The following is a 24853-nucleotide window of genomic DNA, read 5'->3' as shown; positions in this document are numbered from 1 at the left end:
AATAGGAAGCAGAAAATGCTACCTTTTGAATTTTAAACAAGTTGAGACTGAGGTATTTGAAGCATCAATAAAGAGTTGTGTAAGTGTAGTACTCAAAAGATCAGGATTAGAAAAATAAAGTCACAGTTTGCTCAAGTTCGAAACACTACTATTACTATTATCAACTATATGCCCCTAAAGAAATCCACAGAATGAGCAAGTGAGCAGAGAGAGGACAATGACAAACTCCTGTAAATTACTGTGGTACTCTGATTCATAATATCTACTCTGGTTGCCAAGAAACTTTTTTTGTTTACTTCTTAGATCTGACCATATTAACCTCCGGTTAAATGAAGTTATTATATGTACCACATAAATAAGATTTACCAAGCATGGTTCTATTCATGGTTTATTCATTCAGGGGAAAAACGATCTTCATAGCACAGTAAAACAAGCAAGGAACATGTACCGGCTTGTATTTCTGCCATTTATGTTGTAACTTCCTTGTATGTCAACACCATTGTTCACAGCCCTGCAATTTTTAAAGTATGCTGGCCAATGTGATGAAAACATTAGCACAATACAACTCAACTTCCCTATATGCTAGTTATCATGGAAAACTCTTGGCTGACCAAAAGACAAAACTCCTTTAAAAAATGTACTTTATGCACTTCAAGGTGAGTGGTTTAATACATTAAAAAACCAAACACAAACACACAAAAGTTTGTAAACTTGGTATGAAAAAGTATCACTTTCATATGTAGTCCTTTTCTTAAGTTTCGTATTAATGAAGTTTAACTTCTTTTCCAAGGTTACTTTATTTACCAAAAATTAAATACCTGAAATGTTATATTACTGAATTATTTTTTAAACTTCAAAATAACCATGGGTAGAAACTACCCTATGTTCTAAGAAAAAAGCAGACACCTTTAATACACTTACTTGGTTTAAAATCATAATAATCACAGCAGGCAAAACAGTAAATTCATCTAGTTAGAGTCAATCCAGTGAAGCAATTCATTAATGTATACATGGATAAGAGAAATAACAAATGCTATTCACTGGATTCTTTAAATAAGCAAGCAGATTTTAGAACTTTATTTGAATTCTTTAATCTCTGCCAAAGTCTATCTGTTTATGCATAGTTGTCTGGAAACACTCAGTTGGATACTTCCAAAGAGCAAATGGCAGGTCAAGTTTAGAACACATGACTTCCTCACTAATTATATTTAAATAGAATGTAGTGAGTGAGAAATCAGATTCCCCATAGACACTGGAGAAAGACTGAATTCTTACTCTTCAAAGAAAAATATCAAAAGGTAACATTAATTTGAAATGTTCTCAATTACATATTAGAGCCAAATGCAACTTTTACTATATATGTTAAGAGTTTTACAGTTAATATTTGGGCTTTAAGTCACAGACTTAAGTTCTAGCTTGGGTCATTTTTAGATATGCACCCTCAGACAAGTTATGTCCCTTGTCTGAGCCCATTTACAAAATGAAGGAGTTGGTTTTGTTCATTTCTAAACCTTAAAACTATGAACTTACTAGTTTTTTGTTGTTGTTTTAACGAAGAAAATCTCATCCCAGCACTGGGGAAATCCTATGGTTTAACCTCTTTAGTCTCTGGAGTAAATATTTAGAAGTAATATCCTAATTTGTGACCTAAACTAAAACCTTAAATTGTTGGAATAAAGGTCATAAGAAAATTTCATTATTTCTTTTGTTGCTCTACTGTCCCAAATTGTCTCTCAGCCTTTGCCCCTACCCTACTCTATACTGATCTCAAGCCCCCATATTTATTGTATTGAATGTCTAGTGTTTTTTTTTCCTTTTTTAAATAGAAAAATGCCAATTAAGCTCTTTTTTCGTCTTTGGATTGTTTTTGCCTTCAGCTGGTAGCCCTCAATAGAAAATAGGTCTTCTGTCAGCAGATGTTGACAACAAAGAAAGGGAAGCTTTTTATTTGTTCACTAACAGTGAAAAAGCAAACATTTACATAACACAAATGTACTGATAAACACAATTAAGGATATATGCTTGCCTATTTGTGATCCATGTGTTCAATTAAAATTATCTAATTACTGTGAAACAGAGGAGGATGATGTTCAAGCTATCACTGATCGGCCTGCTCTTCATGTTTGTTAACATTCCGGGAACAACTTCAACATCAACAACCTCAAATTCTATGGCAGTATCCAGTACCGCATCAAGCCTGAATACCGGGACGAGCACCAATCCCAGAATGAACACCAATCCTGGGACAAGTCCAGATCTCAAAATGACCTCGAGTCCCAAGATGACTCCAAATTCCAACACAAGTCTGAATACAGCAGTGACCCCAAAGACAGCCACAACTATGAATATGAACACTGTGACAAATGGTAGCAGCAATCCCAGAATGAACCCCAATCCTGGGACAAGTCCAGATCTCAAAATGACCTCGAGTCCCAAGATGACTCCAAATTCCAACACAAGTCTGAATACAGCAGTGACCCCAAAGACAGCCACAACTATGAATATGGACACTGTGACAAATGGTAGCAGCAATCCCAGAATGAACACCAATCCTGGGACAAGCCCAGATCTCAAAATGACCTCGAGTCCCACGATGACTCCAAATTCCAACACAAGTCTGAATACAGCAGTGACCCCAAAGACAGCCACAACTATGAATATGAACACTGTGACAAATGGTAGCAGCAATCCCAGAATGAACCCCAATCCTGGTACAAGCCCAGATCTCAAAATGACCTCGAGTCCCAAGATGACTCCAAATTCCAACACAAGTCTGAATACAGCAGTGACCCCAAAGACAGCCACAACTATGAATATGGACACTGTGACAAATGGTAGCAGCAATCCCAGAATGAACACCAATCCTGGGACAAGCCCAGATCTCAAAATGACCTCGAGTCCCAAGATGACTCCAAATTCCAACACAAGTCTGAATATGGCAGTGACCCCAAAGATAGCCACAACTATGAATATGGACACTGTGACAAATGGTAGCAGCAATCCCAGAATGAACCCCAATCCTGGGACAAGCCCAGATCTCAAAATGACCTCGAGTCCCACGATGACTCCAAATTCCAACACAAGTCTGAATACAGCAGTGACCCCAAAGATAGCCACAACTATGAATATGTGCACTGTGACAAATGGTAGCAGCAATCCCAGAATGAACCCCAATCCTGGGACAAGCCCAGATCTCAAAATGACCTCGAGTCCCAAGATGACTCCAAATTCCAACACAAGTCTGAATACAGCAGTGACCCCAAAGATAGCCACAACTATGAATATGGACACTGTGACAAATGGTAGCAGCAATCCCAGAATGAACCCCAATCCTGGGACAAGCCCAGATCTCAAAATGACCTCGAGTCCCAAGATGACTCCAAATTCCAACACAAGTCTGAATATGGCAGTGACCCCAAAGATAGCCACAACTATGAATATGTGCACTGTGACAAATGGTAGCAGCAATCCCAGAATGAACCCCAATCCTGGGACAAGCCCAGATCTCAAAATGACCTCGAGTCCCAAGATGACTCCAAATTCCAACACAAGTCTGAATACGGCAGTGACCCCAAAGATAGCCACAACTATGAATATGTGCACTGTGACAAATGGTAGGACCATACTCAATCCAATGGACAACGTTCACTTTATTTTCTATGTAATATTTTTGCTGTTTTGTGTACACTTGCACTCGGGCTGAAGTGAACTTCAACTGCCTGCATTCTTATCTCAGTTTCTTATTATCTGCTGAATGACAACCATGCTAGGAAAATATCATTTATTTCAACTTACTACTTAAGGAATTATTAACTTGATTTGTTTTTTTGCAAATTATAATTGTGTAAGTTCAAATATTAACTTAATATGGTGGTTTCCTTCCATATGAAGAAAGTATGTACTTATTACCTTATTATTAAATGCTGAAAGAAGCAAAATACCATGTTTGCCTTTTAAATGGTTGCAAAACTGAATTGAAACTCAGATATTTATATTAAAGGTGTAAGAGAAGAAATTATTTAGGTGGGGGGTGTGTGTGTGTGAGAGAGAGCACACACATGACAGTGAGAAAGCGAGTGAGAAACAGAGAGATGAAGGATAGGGGATAGGGGATGGGGGTGTGGGATAAGGAGTGGTATGGGGGAAGCTGTTTTTGTATTTCATTTTTATTTTTATTTTTTTGAGACAGAGTTTCACTCCTTTTGCCCAGGCTGGAGTGCAATGGCATGACCTCAGCTCACTGCAACCTCCACCTCCCAGGTTCAAGCAATTCTCCTGCCTCAGCCTCCAGAGTAGCTGGGATTATAGGCGTGCACCATCATGCCTGGCTAATTTTTTGCATTTTTAGTAGAGGGGTTTCATCATGTTGGCCAGGCTGGTCTCAAACTCCTGACTTCAGGTGATCCACCAGCCTTGGCTTCCCAAAGTGCTGGGATTACAGGTGTGAGCCACCATGCCCGGTCTATATTTTATTTTTTGTTAAATAGACAAAAAATGCTAATCTGATAAACTAAAGTGCTTTACAAAATAACACATTCATCTGAACATATTTCATGAATGTGTTAATAGTAATATGTCATTTCGCTAAGAAAAGGTGCCAATTCTGCTAACCTTTGTAATGTATAATGATATTGCGCCAATGACAAGATTATCTTATATTGAGTAAACTCTTGTCTTATGTTTCAAAAAACCATTTGTAAATCAGATGCCTGGAATTGAGAACTTATTTTCCCCAGAGTAATATATCTCATAACTGTTGGTTAGGTTTCCATGCTCATCTACAAAGATTTACCCAAGCATAAAATTATAATAGTAATAAGCATGTGATTAATAGTGCATTTGTTAAGAGCTTTGACTTAGGTTTGAAATCTACGTCTGATTCTTACTAGTTGTGCTACCATGGATTAAATACATGACCCAGTGAGATTCCCAAACAAACTTTAGTTATAAACGAATCACTTGCAATGCCTGTTAAATATATAAATAAGGCCCTGCCCCTGAGATTTTGATTTGGAAGTGGGGCTGCAGATATGTTTGTTTTAATGTTCCAGATCATTCTGATAGCCAGGTTTGGGTTTCAGTTTATATGCACATCAATTAATTGTTAATAATATCTCAGAAGGTTATTATGTGGATTAAATGAGAAATTATGTAATATGCAGTTTCCTGATGCAGGGAAAGCACTTAGGAAATGTCAGCTATTATCATTGTTTACTACTACCACCCAAAAAGCAATTGCCAGGTATCACAATATTCCTAAGAGGAAAACTCTTCTTTGTAACTTGGGTTTTGTGTTTTATTTTTTTTAGTTTATTCTTTCAGACAGGGCCTCATTCTGTTGCCCAGGCTGGAGTACAGTGGTGTGATCTCAGGTCACTGCAGCCTTGACCTCCTAGGCTCAAGTGATCCTCCCACCTCAGCCTCCTGAACAGCTGGGGCTACAGGTGTATGCCACCACGTATGGTTGATTTTTGTATTTTTCTGCAGTGACAGGGTTTCACCATGCTGCCTAGGCTGATCTCAAACTCCTGAGCCCAAGTGATTTCCCCGCCTTGGCCTCCCAAAGTGCTGGGATTACAGGTGTGAGCCACCACGTCCAGCCACTTTGGGGTTTTATATTTTTAATTATTCTTACAAAAACAATATATGCTCCTGGCAAGCCAAACAACATAGAGATAAATAACAGAAATATTAAATTGGTCCTCTATCTCCTCCAATCACACTTCCGAGATAAGCAATGTGAACAGTTAATATATATAATTTCATACATTTCTCAGTCTACACATACACATGTGCAGGTACACACACACATTGTCGTCTACCTTGTAAGGTAAGTGTCAGAGTCATCTTTCTGGGCCTTTTAAAAGCTGGATGTAGAGGACTTCTGCTAGTTCTGCCTGTCCAGCATCCATTTTTCCTCATTCTGGTAACAGCAATTCAATTTTCCTTTGTGAAAACCCTGCCCCTTTGCCCTCCTTTTAGTTCATGCAATTTGGATAGGGCTGGCTTTACCACTGCATTCCAGGAAGGGGCACATGATCCAGGTCTAGATAACCAAGAAATTCCATCCCCTTTGCCATAGTGACTGCCTTAGGAATCGGCATGTAACTCACACCAAGCCAGTAAGACCAACCACTTTTGCTGAAACCACAAAACTGAGAAAGAGGTGTTTTTCCACTGGGATTGTTAAGCTGGGAGAACACAAACCATTACTGGCCAAAACTTGGGAGGAGCTGCTTGGGAATAAAACCGACACAAAGAAAGTAGAGTTAAGAGCCAGAGAAGACAAATGTTCTGCAGATGATATTGTTCAAAGCTCTGCATCTAGTCATGCAAGAAACTAGTACATCTCTTGATTTTCTTAGGCATATGAGTCAGTAAATTCCTTTTTGGCACACGTAAATTTGAATTGCATTTCTGTCACTTTTAACAAGCAAAATCAACACATTGCATTATTCCCTAATATAAATGTATCATCATTTATTCAACAATCCCCCTTTCGAAACAGAGCTCTATTGTTTTCCTTTTTGTTGCCACTGTATAAACAATGTTGCAACAATGTCCTCGTATTATGCTACTTTACCACAGGGCAAGAGCGTAAGTATATAGGATGGAATAGAAGGAAAAGATTAGAAAAGTAAATTAGGCCAAAATTACCTTGCATGTTTGACTACAGAACTTGGACTTTATGCAGGGAGTCAATGGGAGAGACAAGCTTTCTACTGGAAACTGGCTCCAGAAGAAATGTTAAGATTACCTAGAAGTAGTCATCTGGGGATGAAGGAGGAGGAGAATAATGCTACATTAGTATAGGTAAGACACAGTGAGAGTTCCAGCAATGCAGTGGGAGAAAATGGTTTCGAAAGACATTGCCAAGGTACCTAATAGTAATATTAGTCCATTAAGGTCCAACTAAAAAAAAAAAATTAGGCCAGGCATTGTGGCTCACATCTATAATCCCAGCACTTTAGGAGGCCAAGGCAGGAGGACTGCTTGAGCCCAGGAGTTCAAGCCCAGCCTGGGCAACATAGCAAGACTTCATCTCTACAAAAACATAAAAAGAAAAATTAGCCAGCTGTGGTGGCGCACACCTGTCTTCCCAGCTACTTGGGAATGTGAGGCAGGAGGACTGTTTGAACCTGGGAGCTAGAGGCTACAGTGAGCCATGATAGTGTCACCGCACTCCAGCCTAGGCAACAGAGTGAGACCCTATCTCAAAAACGAAACAAAACAAAAAAATTAAAACACATACCTAAGAGCAGCGCCTGATGAAGAAACAGCACTGAGTGTCAGCTTTTTTTTTTTTTTTTTTTTTTTAGACAGAGTCTTGCTCTGTCGCCAGGCTGCAGTGAAGTGGTGCGATCTTGGCTCACTGCAACCTCCGCCTCCCGGGTTCAAGCAATTCCCCTGCCTCAGCCTAACGAGTAGCTGGGACTACAGGTGCGCGCCACCATGCCTGGCTAATTTTTTGTGTTTTAGTAGAGATGGCGTTTCATCATGTTGGCCAGGACAGTCTTGACCTCCTGACCTCATGATCTGCCCGCCACAGCCTCCCAAAGTGCTGGGATTACAGGCACGAGCCACTGTGCACAGCCAAGTGGTCACATTTTGAATCACATGACTGCTGGGCCAGGAGCACATACTGGACATAGGGGCAGCCAGAAATCAACTGGCTGGCCAGAACCTAACATTAAAGTTTCTGCCAAGCAGAGATACTTTTTAGCTGAATCATATTTTCTTTCTAAAATTTCAGACATGCAGTACTGAGACAATGAAGGGGTTACTATCTGGGGCAAAAGCTGAAAGGATACAGAAAGAAGAAAATCATGAGGAAGAGTTGAACACAAAACCAAGAGACAGTCAAAGAGCGTAGCCAGTTCCAGCACCAGTCATCTAGTTCTCTTTATCTGGGTAGGCTCTGCTCTAATTCATGCTTTTCCTAAAAGCTATTCTTGAGAAAATACAAATGACTGCTTTGCAATAATAACTAAAATAACTTAATTGATTGCCCAGGATCTCACAGGTAAAACCAAGATTTGGTGACTAACAATGAGAAAGATAAAAGAAGTAAGAGGAAAGAATTTAAAATGATTAGGGTCTCTAGATTGGGAACTAGAAGGGATGATGATGCTACTGAGAAAGAGAAATATGGTGTGAAGAGGAGGTTGATTTGAAGATATACTGAATTAAGTTTTAGACATTTCAAGTCTGAAACATCTGTGGACTATCTATAAGGAGATTAGAAAATCCACAATTCAAAAAGCATCACTTAACACATGGTAGTCTAAGCCACAGAAACGCAGGAATATCAAAAGAAGTCAAACCCAAGTGCTCTTTGACAAAACTGATGGCATAGAGACAGACAAGACCTTCATAATGGAGTAAATGGATGCTCTGCTCTGATGTACTGTGTACTCATCTGTCACACCAGGTAAAAATGAAGGCCAGGAGGAGCTCCAGTAGGTCTAAGTAAGAAACTAAAAGGATTGAAAATCTGAAACTGACAGTGCCATATTCCCCAAAAAAAGAATGAAAGAAAAAAAGAAAATCTCAAATTTACTCCTTACATAACTTTACAGGTCAAAAAACACTTTATAGGAGAGGTAGAAAGTTTTTATAAGCATACACCCCAGCTTTAACAGATGAAGCAACAGATTTGGAAAAATAAACTTATTTATGATTATGCAGCTAAGGCCAGGTGCCGTGGCTCACACCTGTAATCCTAGCACTTTGGGAGGCTGAGGCAGGCAGATCACCTGAGGTCAGGAGTTTGAGACCAGCCTGGCCAATATGGTGAAACCCCGTCTCTACTAAAAATACAAAATTAGACAGGCATGGTGGTGCATGTCTGTAATCCCGGCTACTCGGGAGGATGAGGCAGGAGAATCACTTGAACCCAGGAAGTGGAGGTTGCAGTGAGCCGAGATCGTACCATTGCACTCCAGCCCGGGTAATAAGAGTGAAACTCCATCTCAAAAAAAAAAAAAAAAAAAAAAAAAAAAAAAAAATTATGCAGCTAATAAGCAGCAGAGCTGAGAATTCTTAACACTCTCAAGCCACAACACTCAATAGGTTTCATGGAAACCTAACTGATTGAATCTCACTAAGGGATCTGTAGCAGGTCCAATCTGCTTTCCTTTAGTTTTTGCTAGATCACCACAGAGCAAGAATACAAATATAATAGTTTCTGATCCTGAAAAAAAACCCAGCTTTGTTTACCATAAATCTTTGCTATTTGTAAACTAATAAGATTTTAAAGAAGACAGGGATACACGTCTGCTACCTCCCTTACAATGTTTGCTTTTTACTTAGACAACAAAGGGAAAGTAAAAATATCCTGGTTGTATTAAAGGTTGGGGTTAGAATACAAATATGGTTCATCTCAAGTGCAAACGAAAAATAAAATGATCTTAGGCAATTTAGAAATGGCAACTGAGATGAGAGCTGGAGAGAGGTCTTTCATGGGAAGGTGAGGAGGGGTTACTTAGAGTTGTTAAAGGGCGGGGGGGGGGGATGCGGGGGGAGGTTCAATGCAATTTTCTTACTTTCTTGATTCCCTAATGCTCCAGTCCTTTGGACTTCTTGGTCTTAAGGCTATCTGAATTACCCAATTAGACAAGTTTCCCATCTTCCACTGATCTTCCTTCACCATCTCTCTACTATTTCTCAACCTCAATTTGTTTCTCACACACTGCCACCTGTGGCTAGTAAGTTGACTAACAATGTAAGTCTACTAACTTAATGGTCATGGATGTTAAATACTGTTAAATTCAGGAAACTGGTAAAGATTAAGTCTACAACTAATGAGTAGCAGAAGTTAAGTCTAAACATGGTCCTTGAGATTCCAAAGTCAGTGGTTTCTCTACATATCATGTTGTCTCTAAGGTTCAATTACCATGAATGTATGTCATGGTAAATGCGAAGAAGTCAAACTGACGAAATAATGTCACAGATGAGTTTTCAAAAGGAAGGTAAAATGAGGCAAGAAAGAAAAGACAATGGTAGGGAAAGCAAGGCAAGCATCATACCTATTATTAAAGAAGAGCTCACAACATTTCCAGAAAGGCTTTCTAGGAACTAGCCTCAACTGAGGGCAGCATGAACAAGAACCATTTTCCAGGCCACCCCCTGCACCATCTTCACAGGTATTTTCCACCACTCCTTTGAATTATTTTCTAAATCACCCTGATGCCATCTTACACAGCATATTTTTAAAAGTTCTCAGAAATAGGCTTTTACAGTTTTATTTCTTCCTTTAAAAAAAGTTCCCGGTTATCATGTTGTGAGTACTATTTAATCAGAATATACTTGAAAACAACATATTCTTTGTGGGTTTTTAACTCTTGGTAATTTTTGACTCTTGGCAGGCAGTATTTTAAAAAATGATGTAGGACAGAGAAACCAGTATGAAATGGGTAGTATCAAAAGCAGCTACTAGATACTGACCATCATTTTAGGAAAGGCAGGCTATTTATCCTGCTATATGCTCCCAGGTAAACTTGTCTTCAATTCCTGTTAAGTCAATTAGGAAAAACCAAACTTGCCATCTCTTGCTATAATTTAAAAAATTCTGTTAAGGGACACCAAAACACAGTACGTCTTACCTCCGTGCAACATAATAAAAAATAGGATTCCCAGCTTTGGAAGTCCCAGCTTGGTAGAAAATACTTAACGTTTTCAAAGCCTTGAATTCTTCTTTTTCATGTACCTGATGCCTAAAAGAAAAAGAACAGAGTAACTATGAGGCTTTATGTTGTCTACTGAGTATGTAAAAAAAGTCTCTAACTGGATAAACAATAAAATACTAAAATGAAAAAATATTTTAAAAGCAACAGGCATTCTAAAGGGTAATTTGGCAACATGCACCAAAAATTTCAAGGTACTACTCTTTGAACCACAAAAGCACTTTTAGGACTATTCTAAGAGAACTATTGGACAAGGATATTAACCATAGGATTGTTTTTACTCATGACGTTTTTGTCCCAGACAGAAGTTTATGATTTTCTAATGAATTCATTTTATCAATCTTTTCTAGTTTATGGATTTTGAATGGATGAAAAAGGCCTTAGCTTTGCTCATGCTTTTTTGATTTATGGGAGTCTATCATAAATGGTATGAAAGTATTTTTCCAGATCATTACTCAGTTGTATCAACACCATTTACTGAAAGGCCATCCTAATCTCGATTTTGAATACCAGTTTTACCATATGTTATGTTCCCATATGTATTAAAGCCTGGTTTAATTGTTATATAGTTTGCTCAAGACTCAGTGTGCTTCTTTAACCTCAAGATACACGTCATTCATCAACTCCAGAAAACATCCATCCATTAGCCTTTCAAATATTACTTCTCCCCATTCTCACTGAGCTCAATTTCTAGGGAACACCTACTAGACATATTTTGGACCTTCTCATTCTATCTTCTGCATCTCTTAACCTCTTTCATATTTGCCATTTATCTGTCTGTACTGACTGTATGCTAGGTAATTTGCTTAGAAACTAGCTTCAGCTATAAATTTTATTTTTTTTTGAGACGGAGTTTCGCTCTTGTTGACCAGACTGGAGTGCAGTGACGCGATCTCGGCTCACTGCAACCTCTGCCTCCAGGGTTCAAATATATATATATATTTTTTTTTAGTATAGATGAGGTTTCACCATTTTGGCCAGGCTTGTCTCCAACTCCTGACCTCAGGTGATCCACCCACCTCAGCCTTCCAAAGTGCCGGGATTACAGGCAAGAGCCACCGCACTCGGCCTAAAATTTTTTAAACTATACATATTTTCTTTTACACCTAGTATTTCTGAGTCTTATGTCTTGGGAAAGAGATTGCATTAGCTCAGCCCATCGTGCTGCTGGTACCAGGTCAGAATTTTAAAAATATTAATGAAAACAACCTAGATATCATTTGATAGGAGAAATAATTATACATGTGCATAGATAAATGACTGGGAGACTATTCAGCAAACGTTAACTGAATTATTTCTGACAGGGAGGATAAACAATTTTTATTTTTTTTACTTTCTTCTTTAGATTTCTATATCGAGTAATTTAATAATTTTTTTTAATAACTGAAAATATTATAAAGCTACCTTCATTTTTTTTTTTAAAAGAAAATGGGTCTCCAAGAGCATCAGTGGGAATTTAGAACAAAAATAAGATCTAACATTTATTAAACAGTTTACAAGTACCAGATAGTACGCTAAGTATATTATACATATTGGATCACTTAATCTTCAAAAGCACAAAAGATTGCTTTGTAAGGGAAGGTAGGATCTTAGAAAAAAAGGAGTGATAAAAATAGTTTCCTAGAAAAATGGCTAGGATGTCCTCAGTGATGTCAAATTTAAAAATTGTTTTGATTCATTCATTTTTATATTTATATTTACTTTTTTTTTTTTTTTACTCATTTCTTTTTGCATAGACAAGGTCTCATTCTGTCACCTATGCTGGAAATGCAGTGGTGCAATCACAGTTCACTGCATCCTCGAGCAACCCTCCCACCTCAGCCTCCCAGGTAGCTGGGACCACAGGTGCGCACCACCACACCTGGTTAATACTCTATTATTTGTAGAGATAGAGTCCTGCTATGTTGTCCAGGCTGGTCTTGAACTCCTGGCCTCAAGCAATCCTCCTGCCTTGGCCTCTCAAAATGTTGGGATCACAGGTATTAGCCACCATGCCTGGCCTAAAAATAGTATTATATTTTTGTAGTATATAATTTTCAGTTAGGTAATGTGAATATTCTATATGGAAAATATGCCCTTAATTACACAGGAATAAACATTTGTTGCACTGAGAAAAATCTAATAGAGCTAAAAATAAAAATTAATTTGGAAAGGACATTATATACCCATACATTCTTATGTTTATACATTCTTTCATATATTCATATATTCTTTTAACAGTATCATTGGTTTGGATTTATATATACAAAACCATGACCTATATGCAATACAACTAATAACAAGCACTTACAATTCAAGGCATATTATATACAAATCTTTAACTTATCATCATCAGATCCTGTTTTTTCTGTTTTGGCACAAACTATGAACATAACACTCAACTCACAGACACCAAGGAGCACTTATTAAGCATCAAGTCCTGTGAAAGGTACTTTAAAAGATTCAGCAAACTACTCTCATTGTATCATCATAGAGTAAGTGTCTAACAATGATGATCTTTTGGTTCATAAACTAAATCCCACTAAATGGGATTCAAACAAAAGTCCACAGAAATTTTATAGCAATATTGAAGTATACTATATTTTCTGGACCTTAATCTGAAAGAAGTCAAAACCATTAACCTTTATGAGGGTTCTGAAAAATGTTACAGTGTAGTAGAAAAGTCCTTCATTTAAAACCAAAAGACCTATGAAACAGGTGTGGAATCTTAAGCAAGTCAATTATTCACATTGAGTTGCATCTTCCTTAACTATAATTTGAAAATAATGCTGTCTTCACTCCCTGGTAAGTACTAAATGTGAAAACTTATGAAAGCAAGATGATAAAATATGATTTGTTACTATTGTTATGACAATCAACATATAAAAAACACACCCTATATATATAAATAATATATAGTTGGATCCCCAAACATGGCAATGTGATTATTAAATACATCTTTCCTCATAGTCTTCTATCATATCTAACAAGTGGCCTGGTGGGCAAACTCTGCTTCTCAAACAAAAAGAATGCAATCAACTATTTCAAGGTTGTACTTTACCTAGTCATAAATTCCTCAAACTTTGAACTGGTAAGGTTAAGGCTGGACCAGTGTGTATCTGCCACAGGTTTGTGCTCTGGAGGACCCAGGTACGCAAGAAGTGTTGCCATCTTATCAAAAGGTCGTCTTCCAACAGCTTTATGATCCCTAGATACAGCAAACTACTTAGAAAAAAAATTACCAGTTCACATTTTGCGCTACACATTTCTTTAACTTGCAACTGGTTGCTTTTCCTTTTACTGTCAGCTGGTGGTCTCTGCTGATTTGTAAACAGCACCAAAAAGACCTCAGGACCATGTTTACTTCAATCCATTAATAACTCATAAAAGATGAAAATGCCCTGTCATTTAAACTCCCTTCTCCCAATTGCTTACCCTTAGCTTCACAGTCCACTACTTTTCCCGTGAATGTGCTAACCATTTTTATTGGCATTTAAAAATAATTTGAACTCATTTTTCCTTTGTTAGGGACTCCTCATACATAGGAATTTGGTCTCTTTACAAGTTTATATAACTAGATGGGACAGCAAGTAATTTATGATACACAAGAGACTACCAAGATTAATGAAACAATGCCCAAATTAATCATTTCAATTTTTAAGTATTTTCTTTTTTTTTTTTTTTATTTCTGAGATGGAGTTTAGCTCTTGTGGCCCAGGCTGGAGTGCAATGGCACGATCTTGGATCACTGCAACCTCCGCCTCCCTGTTCAAGCGATTTTTCTGCCTCAGTCTCCCAAGTAGCTGGGATTACAGGCGTCTGCCACCATGCCCAGTTAATTTTTGCATTTTTACGAGAGACAGGGTTTCACCATGTTGGCCAGGCTGATCTCGAACTCCTGCCCTCAGGTGATCTGCCTGCCTAGGCCACCCAAAGTGCTGAGATTACAGGCGTGAGCCACCATATCAGGCTGGTATTTTCTATACAAAGCTTTATTGCATATACTTAAAGTATCACAAATGAGTTTATCATAGAATTAAAACGCTGACAATATTTTAATTACTGAATTCCTACGAATTAGCTGTTCTTCAGATTCAAATGCCAACGCTAATTTGAACTTCTCTGGGTCTATGACAGTTTGCAAGCCATAAAAACCCAAAGAGCGAATCTGTGATTTCTTAACTTGACAAAAAAATAATAATAATAACCACTGGAACCTAGGTAGGTTTGTTGATTATTTAATATGACTTAACCTTTTGTTTGTATTTTTTTGAAAAAAAGAATCTTTCTCTTTCTAAACCATAATTCTTAGTCCAAGAAGATGCAAAGTAAAAAGCACTATTCATGACCAATAATTTTACTAATCTAAATTTAAACAGAGAGTATTCACTATCCCCATGACTGGGAAATCTTACCTGTTGCTGGAAAGATACTGGCCGATTTTCTCCTGATTGTTCCAGAGTAGACGATGTAAAGCAAGCACATTGCCGTCACTGATGAAGGAAAGACTATGATTTACTGCATCACTTGTAGGACAATCAGATGCTATATCAAGGAAAAACCTTCAAAAATGCAAAGTTATTAGAATTTTCAACACCAGATACACCCAGACTTATGTTTGAATTAAATTTATATGAAGTAACTTTGTGAAGCAACTGAGATTACAAATATGGAGGGCTTGTTCCCAAAATGTGACTTGACATCAGACAAAGCAAAAAGGACAAGAAGAAAGTTGGCTTCCCATTTCTGATACCTGGCTTCAGCTTCGAAGTAGGCTCTGAAGTTTAACAACAAAATTGAGATGGATGAAACTTCGGAAAGAGGCTAGTATTTTACAGATAAGGAAACGAAGGTCCAGACAAAGACTTCCCCAAAGATACATAGCCTGTCAGAGCCAGGATTAAAACTTTGATCCTTTTAACTTTGTATGGGTACTCAGAGTGCCAGAATATGAATCCTATGCTGACATTCACTCTCTTTCCAACATGGCTTGTCATTCAGCAATATACCTTTTAAACTCAAGTTTCCCTAACAGAAAAGCAGTCAGTAACAACTACAATGATGATAAACTGGAAGAGAGAGTTGTACAAGCCTAGCTTAGATGACGAGGATCAATTAGATTCATACTACATGAAAAGCAGAATTCCAGACATAAAATTTACAAAACACTTTCTTATGAATTATCTCATTTTTTTCCCTCTAAAAACAACTCAGGCAAAGACTTTATTCCCACTTTACAGATAAACCAGTAACTCAGAGAAATAAAGTGAAATAACTAGTTATGGAAATCTAGCAGAAAAGTTTTCTACAATCATAAAGTTCAGTTTCTCATAAACAAAATCTTACGTGTTTGCTTTACTTGGTTTAAAGAATAACATTTTAGTTTAGATACACTTCCAAATTTAAGTACCACAAATACTCTAACATCAAAAAAACCTTATTAAACATTGTTATGTATTATTGATACCATGGTTTTAGTTTTAAATAAAAAGAATCCTACTTCTTCCTTGTCCCCATATTGAACCATCCTCAAATCCTTTATTTAACTAGACATGTCAAAAATCCCTCTTGGTTTTCAAATATGAAAATCACTATCAAATTATAAAAAATATTATTTTATTTCATGACTGTCTTTTATAGTAAAATAAAATAAGACAAGTTATGTCTTGACCTAGAGCAGGAAAAGAAAAAAACCTACACTGGAACTTCATGTAAAACAGGTACATGGACTTATGTGAAACTGAAAATATTTGATTCAAACAGAGCAACTGAATAAGTGGCAAGTAAATTACCTTCGTGCTGCATCAAAGTTGGTTTTCACAAAATCGTTGAAAGGCCGCATATGTTCTTCTTTTGTGAAGAGAACATGATTGGCGATACTCTGAAGTATCTATACAATAAAACAGGGTTATAAATAATCAGATTATTTATTGTATGAAGTCTATACATTAATATATTCTTTAAAAGCATGAATTTTCTCATTGATATTTCTGCTAGTACTTAAAAATTAATCATTCCTCATTCTATAACTTATTTTAGGTAGTGTTTCTATCCTTCCCAAATGCAATTATTATATTTACATGTAAAAATACGTATTAAAAATGTTCAATGCCTTTTTAAAAAAATCCTATAGTCTACATTCTAGTCTGTTTCAGAATGTCTAGAATGATTATGCAAAAAATGATCTTCATAACACAAGACATCTGCTATAACAACATGTTTTCTCATGAAAATAAGGTCCATCAGGTACCTAATGAATTCCTTTGTAATATAAACAAAATAAAACAAAAACACATAACTGAAAACCATAGGGTATTTCAAATATAAATGTAAGAGGAAGTACTATAAGAAAAGCCGAAAATTTAGTTGCAAAGGGAATTTAAGATAGTTAGATTATCAAAATAATTCACCTTTGACATTAACTTCAAGCCCCTTTCGATTCTAGGTGGTGGCTTTTTATCTAAAATCCCTGCTTCATACGGTGAGACAATGGCAGGATTGATAAATCTGAGGAACATGGCACTTCCTACTGCACCGATGCTGTTCTGAGGGAAACGCTGGCTAACCACCTAAAAACAAGGAGTTGAGAATTGAGTATAAGGTCTGAATTAAAATAAGGACATGAAAACAAAGAGTTCAAAGGTCAAACTTCGCACAAACACTCTGAATCAATCAGTCCTCATGAATGACATATTTCTATTTTTTTCTTCTCCCAAAACATGAGAAAATGGTTTCCTCTCAATTCTAGTCTTGTATCATATTAAAGTACAATTAAGGTATCTCAGAGGAAAGAAAAACCTCATGGATGAGATGGGTAGAAGAAACCTGAAAAAAGATCTTCACTGTATCATCACTTGTACCGCAAGTTTGATGAGTAATGAAAGCAGACCAAATTTTCACACAAAGATGATCATAATTTACTAAGATTAACAGACATGAAAGTGTGGTCAACTTTATAAGGTGAAACTAAATTTTCAACAGCACACCCCCAAAACATCCTATACCTGATAGTACATATTTACATTTTGTTGTGTACCAGTTACAACTGAATTTAAGAAAAAAATGCTGGCCATATACAAAACAAAATCTTAGATTCCTGAGGGAAAAAAAAAACAACTTACTTACAAGTAATGTTACTGCCAGTTCCTTTTCTTCATAGCTTCCTTTATAATATAAGAACCTACCTATTATTTAAACCATGGAGGGATGGGAATTCTTGGGGACCTAAAAGAAAAAAGGATCTCACCAGAAGAGAGAATCCCTATATCTACCTCAATTTATAATTCTGTCAAATAAAAATAATTTAAGAACTCAAGAAATGGTTGTCCAGCCTGAAAAGCAATGTGAACCCAATATTAAAAAGGGATTATTTTCCCTTTATAAAACATTGTACATTAAGATAAAGTAAAAGGTACCTTAGCTTGGGAAGAGTGCTATAAAACTGGTTCAGCTCCCATCCCTTCCCAGTGTCCCCTACTTTAAATCATGTTATAGATGAAAATTATATTTTACAATTTACATTTTTTATATATACTATATATGTGTATTTTTAAAGAACACTTAATGTAACATTTTAATCTCTACAGCTATTTTTGCTTAGTGTGGCTAACTGCTGTTTAAACTAGCAGTGACTACAAAACTGTAGCATTCCACTCAATAATCTGCGATTCCAAGGATAAACCTTCATTTCAAAGGATATTGGTGGGGGGGGGGGGTCCCAGATTTACATGCAGAATATCACGTAGCTATTTTTTTCACAATGCCTCAATAAATATTTCCTGTCATAAGTTATGACAGGAAATTATGACATAAATTATGATAGGCTGACTCCAGATTAACTCTGGAAAGAATCGGGATTATTTCACTTCACCCTGTTCAATGCAGTGCTTCAAGCAGTCCACATTTTAAATGCGTTATCACTGCTTATAATCTCAAAATAGCTTTCTATAATCTCTAATAGGAAGTTAGTAAAAACTAGATTTTAGAGAAAAAAATATTTGTAAGAGGTGATAAAAAGAGGTCAGTTGTAACTAATATAGTCCCACCTTCAGTTATACTACGCGTAGTTCAGGAAGCTTTCTTTATGTTACAGTGTTTATTGCATGAAGAACAACCTTAACTCTTAAATAAGCGGAAACTGGTGAAGGTGACTAAATATAGCTGCTTTATTAGAATGGCTTTAAAACCTAAATACCATTTATTTTTAGCTCAAATATATAAATTTAGAATTAGACACAGAAGTTTTAGCTGAAACTATAGAAAGATGTAAAATTAAGAAAAAATTCGAGTGCTTCAACTATTCCAGTACGGTGTTTCAACCTTCTGGGGATGAGGAACCTCTCTGAAATCTGATAAAGGTTAGAAAAATGAATGTATGCATTCACACACACAAAATTCTTCACATAATTTTAGAATATTCATAGACCATCATTGCTACTGAGTGGTTCTTCTAAAACTCCCAAATTTTAATCTTAGACAACTCTCTGGCTGGGCGTGGTGGCTCACACCTGTAATCCCAGCACTCTGGGAGGCCAAGGCAGACAGATCACTTGAGGCTAGGAGTTCAAAACCAGCCTGGCCAACATGGCGAAACCCGATTTCTACTAAAAATACAAAAAGTAGCTGGACGTGGTGGCGCACACCTGTAATCCCAACTACTTGGGAGGCTAAGGCAGGAGAATTGCTTGAACCCAGGAAGTGGAGGTTGCAGTGAGCCATTGTGCCACTGCACTCCAGCCTGGGTGACACAGAGAGACTCTGTCTCAAAAATAAATAAATAAATAAATAAATATAAAAAGGCAGACAAAACAAACCTATAACATTTTAAAGCCCTTAAGAAGTGAGTCAGCAGGAGGGAAAAGGATTAAAAATTACTTTATAATTATTTTAAAATAGATTATTTTAAAAGAATTAGCATCTAATAAGTTTAACCCATTAAAATTCTAAAATGGTTTTTAAAAAACTAAAAGCCATAGTTTAATTTTCAAAGAACCAGTTAGTTTATAAAATGTTAACCTGCTGTGAAACACATAGAGAGCTTTCAAAATACTGTTTAATTTTTTACGCTAGTAAAATGAAGCACTGGGAGTGGAGAAGGAACAAGGAAATTTGTAATGGTTATCATCAATTAGACAAAATACTTTTTTGGAAGTAGCTATTTACTGGTTTTCTCTAGCACAAAGAAGTTTTAAAGTGTGACTCATATTTACACCTGATTTATACTTAATGGTACTCAGCATCAGAATTTAATGAAAAACTAAGTGATTTCCCAAAAGAATATTGTAAAATTTACAAAAAGTACCACAGTTTTACCATCTTCCACATCTTTAAAAATAATTCATGTTAAAACCCAAAATATCCACACCTCAGGAACACATACTGTTTCATGTATCATATAAATATGTATCACACTGATGGCAGAATCAATGTAATTTTGGAACTAAAAACTGATTTTAAAAACCAATAAAAATGCTATATAACAAGTTTCATAAGTCAACTTATAAAAGGACTGTTTTTTTTTCATTCAACACTAATTGATGCCAATGTAATTTTACCTCATAATACATACATGCTCTATTGGTTTTTTAATTCATAAAAATCTAATTTGGATCCAAAAGACATTCTGCATAAAAGGTCAAAGTTGGGCCAGTCTGTGTGTTGAGACCCGTTATCAGCCAAATGTCCCCTTTCTTCCTCTGGTAAAAGCTGACTACATAATGTGAATGCATGCAGTCACAAACCACACTTCAGCCAAGAGTGTTACTACCCATATATGCTTAGTTACTGCATTCTCCCTGAGTTAGGCAGACAGTTAACTTTCAAAGTAAACCTCATTATACACTATATGTTTGAGAATAAACAGTTATCTGTAATGTGACTACACAGTTATATACTAGAAGCCACATCTCTCTATATTTTACATATTCCAATCCATGATACATACACCCAAAAAGAAAGTCAGCTCTTAAAGATCATTAGATTTTGTTAAAGCACACAACTCCATAAAACAACTTAAATTTATGAGTATACTGTCTTCATACTTTGGAATGTACTCTAAAATATCTGAAATTACCAATTAGATTCCCCTTGTTTCCATGAGGAGCTCATATTACCTGTACTGAGAAATATATTCCAAAACTTAGTATTACTCAGAAATTAAAAATATTTTTTTTGAAAACAACTCTAGTAGAAAAAACATTTCAAGAAACAATTTTAGACAAAATCTTAATAAATAAAGCAGTGTTAGGAAGGCTAGAAAACATGCTTTAGAGAAACACAGAAAGCCTGAATTTTAATTATGTGATACACTACAAAATGGCATTAGTATAACACTGAACAAGAGTGTTAGAAGCAGCAAATTAATTTCAACGATGATGGTGTACATTATGTTAAACTCACATATACTGAGAATTAGAAGTCTGAAGCATTAGAAACGTCTTTATAATCCAATCAATTTGATCATAGCTAGTCAAATTTACTTAATATACTCAAAAATAAAATCTTCAATGGACACAACAAAAGTATGTCTATAAATTTAAATTTTGATTTGAATTTTTAAAAATCTATATTTAACGCTTAGACAATTTATATGTAAAGCTTAGAAACATATGTAAAGCTTTTTCTTTTTTTGTGAGATTTTTGTGAGACAGGGTCTTACTCTGTCACTCATGGTGGAGTACAGTGGTACAATCACGGCTCACTGCAGCCTCAACCACCTGGGCTCAAGCAATCCTCCTGCCTCAGCCTCCCGAGTAGCTGGGACTACAGGAGTACACCACCACACTTGGCTAATTAAAATATATATATATATATATTTGTAGAGATGACTTGCTATGTTGCCCAAGCTGGTCTTGAACTCCTGGGCTCAAGAGATCCTCCCACCTTGGTCTCCCAAAGTGCTGGGATTACAGGTATGAGCCACTGTGATCTGCCATAAAGCTTTATTATATGTAAAGTTGAAAGGAATGAAAGATGAAACCAGATGAACACTGTATTCTAAATTACACCCTTTTAAGAAAACTACCTACTTGACTCCTAAAAGTTTTCTTTACATCTTACTCTACAATCATTTGGATTATATGAACAAAGACAGGGCTCAGCCTGATAAGTCACTCTGACAAATAATGGCAAATGTTAAATGAATGCATGTTATATTTTGTACAAATTCCATTCACTGGAAGAAAATAATTATGACTCTCATAATTTTCTTCCTTTTAAATAAATCAGGCCAAGTTCATAGAAGCAGAGAGTATATTCACATTATGTTTGCAGAATGATGTGTTTTTCTACACATACAAACTCAGTTTTCTTTTATCTCAAAAATACTATCTTATCATTTACCTCCTTTTTTTTTTTTTGAGGTAAAAGTAGTTTTACCATTAAAATTTCTAGGAAACTATGCACAAATATCTAAATTATGCCTGGGACTGCCTAGATAAAAATATGAAGAGTAAAAATATAAAATTTAGCAACTTTTAGGTAAGATTTAGACAGTGACACTTTCCCACCATATACTTCTAACAATTAAGAAACACTGTCATCTCTGGAAAAAGAAACCACTCACATTACCTTCAAACAAGAAGCAAGAATGAAGAGAGTCAGCGTTTCCTAAGGCCTTGAAATTAAGTTTCTTTGCATTCATTTATAATTTTAAAAGTAACAATAATAAAATTAGACCAAGGATATCCAATGCAACAAATGCCCACAAATTGCCTTTGGGATAAATCAAACCAAAGGAACACAGAGAATGTTTCAATGTAACTTAATTCCAGGGTTAATTGAAATGAAAGCTATTTTGTGCCAGAATTAGTAGAATGATTTTACAGTGAAGGTCAAATAGGCTGAAGTGAAGATATTCTTAACAAACAGCAAAAGATTTTTGTTTTGCTTTGAAAGAAACAGCTAGTAAAAAGTTCTCCAAACTTACTGATTTTTTGTTTTCCTTTTTTTCTTTTACTGTAGCTTTATTCAGTAGGGAGTGGCAAGTTGCCTACAGAACAGAGATGAGCACAAACAAGTCACAGCACCGACTACATACAGCAACAAAAACAATGTTGGCTTGTACATAAAATTATACCATAAAATGTAACACAAATGGAATCAACAAAAAATTAGAAATCAACTGAATTTTGAGGAATGAATTTTAATTCTGGGTTTTAATTTTTATTACATTATTAAGCCAAGCACTAAAACAGCAAGAAATGTTGAGACCCAATCATGTCTACTATTTCTGGCTATGAATCACAGAAAAACTCTCCCCAAGTGAATTTGAGGATATTAAATATTTACATTTTGGTTAATTCCTAGCTTTTGAGAAATTTAATATAAAATACTCATTACAAGTAGATCACACACTAAAAACATTTGTGTCTACATAATTTTTTCTTGATATGTAAAATTCTTCTCTGTGTATCCTTCAATTGACTTTAAGTTCTTTTTCCAACACCTGGCATTTAATTAAGATCCTATTGAACAAAGAAATAAAAATTATATGGATAAATATAAAAATGCACTTTAGAAATTCTGAATTAAAGACCTCGCTCTCCCTAAAAAAGATTACTCTTATCATTTCACATTATTTTTCAATGTTTGCAGGCTACTTCCTGAAATGGTTCTAATCAGAGGAGGTTAAAAGCTCTGCAACATTTGGGAGAAGAAGGTTATCAGCTCAACTAGTAAGAAGCATTAATATTATTAAAGTGAAGAAACTGCAGAGAAAATTACAGAACAAAACTGTAGGCCTGCTTAAAACTTCACATATTACAGTTGACCATTGATCAAAATATCTAAAAAAAAAAAAAAAAGGCCACCTAAAAAATCCCAAAACTCCAGACACATATTGGCTTCATCTCTCAGAGCTCTTTCTAGACCAGAGAATTCTTTCAAAATTAAAAGACTCTTGATAGGACTAGCCTAGGCAGAATAATTATTTTTAAAATATTTCAAAAACCATGTCAGAATTATTTAATCCACAAATAGATGGCATCTTATTCTAGGAATTCTGGGCATCCAACACCATAACCATAACTTGGGCTTTAAGTTAGTTAGACATCCATTCATCCACCCACCCATTCATCTATCCAAGCAGTTATTGTGCACCCAAATGTCAAATACCATTCTAGGCATTGGGAAATAGCAGTAAAACAAGAAGACACAGCCCCTTAGCTCATCGAGCTTTGTTTCAAACTTTAGACTATATACAAATGTATTAGTAACCATGGTATATAACTATCATTTATAGCCTTAAAAATTTGTGTAAACTACTTCAGTTTGGAGAAGGAGATTTACTGAAAAAAGGTGAGATTTATTTAGAATCATAAATTAGTTCTTAGAATTCTCTCACCATAAGAGAATATGCACTCTGGGAATTATTTTATCTTTATTCTAAAACCATCAGGAGAAGTGAAAACAACACATGAGAAAATGATTTAATTATAAATCTGACACATGTTCACAGTTGGCTATTCTTATATAACCTTAATCAGTCAACTAAGGAAGGGAGGTATATAAAGTAATACAGCTGGTTAAAGCATGATTTTAAAAGGCTTAAAGGCCAAGATATGAACTCAAAAAAGGGGCTGAAGTCCAGGGAAGTTTATCAGCTAGCAATATACTCACTTCCCTTTCAACATGTCCCCAGTAAGTCCCACAGCAGGAGCCAAGGGACTACTATCCCTCCAGGCAGAACACAGAAGGGCAGGAAGGTACACTGGTGTTACTGCCAAAGGCAACGGGGCAAGAAGAAGTCAGAAGAGGGAAGACAAATAAAAAAAAAGAGCAAATGAAAAGGAAAAAAACTAGGTTTGGGGAGCAGACTCAATAAAATACTATCTTGAGACCAAAGCGTTTTTCCTTTCTTTCTTTTTTTTTTTTTTTTTTTGAGACGGAGTCTCGCTCTGTCGCCCAGGCTGGAGTGCAGTGGCCGGATCTCAGCTCACTGCAAGCTCCGCCTCCTGGGTTTACGCCATTCTCCTGCCTCAGCCTCCCGAGTAGCTGGGACTACAGGCGCCCGCCACCTCGCCCGGCTAGTTTTTTGTATTTTTTAGTAGAGACGGGTTTCACCGTGTTAGCCAGGATGGTCTCGATCTCCTGACCTCGTGATCTGCCCGTCTCAGCCTCCCAAAGTGCTGGGATTACAGGCTTGAGCCACCGCGCCCGGCCCTATCTTTCTTTCTAATCAGTAAATGTTA

General features: G+C 36.2%; 2 protein-coding genes across 6 annotated transcripts in view; one reads left to right on the top strand and one right to left on the bottom strand.

Moving 5' to 3' along the window:
- Window positions 1-24853, bottom strand: part of NF1 (neurofibromin 1) — a 293463-nt gene that overhangs the window by 104347 nt on the left and 164263 nt on the right. For 3 of the 5 annotated variants that reach the window (XM_050763772.1, XM_050763768.1, XM_050763769.1), the window contains 6 exons: window positions 22591-22653; window positions 17075-17233; window positions 16457-16554; window positions 15080-15226; window positions 13726-13872; window positions 10605-10715 (listed from right to left, as the gene is read on the bottom strand). In XM_050763772.1, the coding sequence (XP_050619729.1) occupies window positions 10605-10715; window positions 13726-13872; window positions 15080-15226; window positions 16457-16554; window positions 17075-17233; window positions 22591-22653 (725 nt within the window). The remainder of the gene's footprint in view (window positions 1-10604; window positions 10716-13725; window positions 13873-15079; window positions 15227-16456; window positions 16555-17074; window positions 17234-22590; window positions 22654-24853) is intronic. The other 2 variants (XM_050763771.1, XM_050763770.1) reach the window with 1 other exon arrangement.
- LOC126938985 (circumsporozoite protein-like) lies at window positions 2084-3940 on the top strand. Its single transcript, XM_050763814.1, has 2 exons — window positions 2084-2424; window positions 2581-3940. The coding sequence occupies exons 1-2, from the start codon at window positions 2084-2086 to the stop codon at window positions 3701-3703; spliced, it is 1464 nt and encodes a 487-aa protein (XP_050619771.1). The 3' UTR covers window positions 3704-3940.

The sequence above is a fragment of the Macaca thibetana genome, chromosome 16 (genome assembly GCF_024542745.1).
Source record: "Macaca thibetana thibetana isolate TM-01 chromosome 16, ASM2454274v1, whole genome shotgun sequence".
NCBI classification, from domain to species: Eukaryota; Metazoa; Chordata; class Mammalia; order Primates; family Cercopithecidae; genus Macaca; species Macaca thibetana.
This window is presented reverse-complemented; position numbering and strand designations above follow the sequence as displayed.

Excerpts from the sequence above, each read along its gene's own strand:
- LOC126938985 (XM_050763814.1), top strand. The coding sequence starts at position 2,084 with ATGATGTTCAAGCTATCACTGATCGGCCTGCTCTTCATGTTTGTTAAC. Across the intron at positions 2,425-2,580 it reads AGTCCAGATCTCAAAATGAC|CTCGAGTCCCACGATGACTC; the intron begins CTCGAGTCCCAA and ends TCTCAAAATGAC.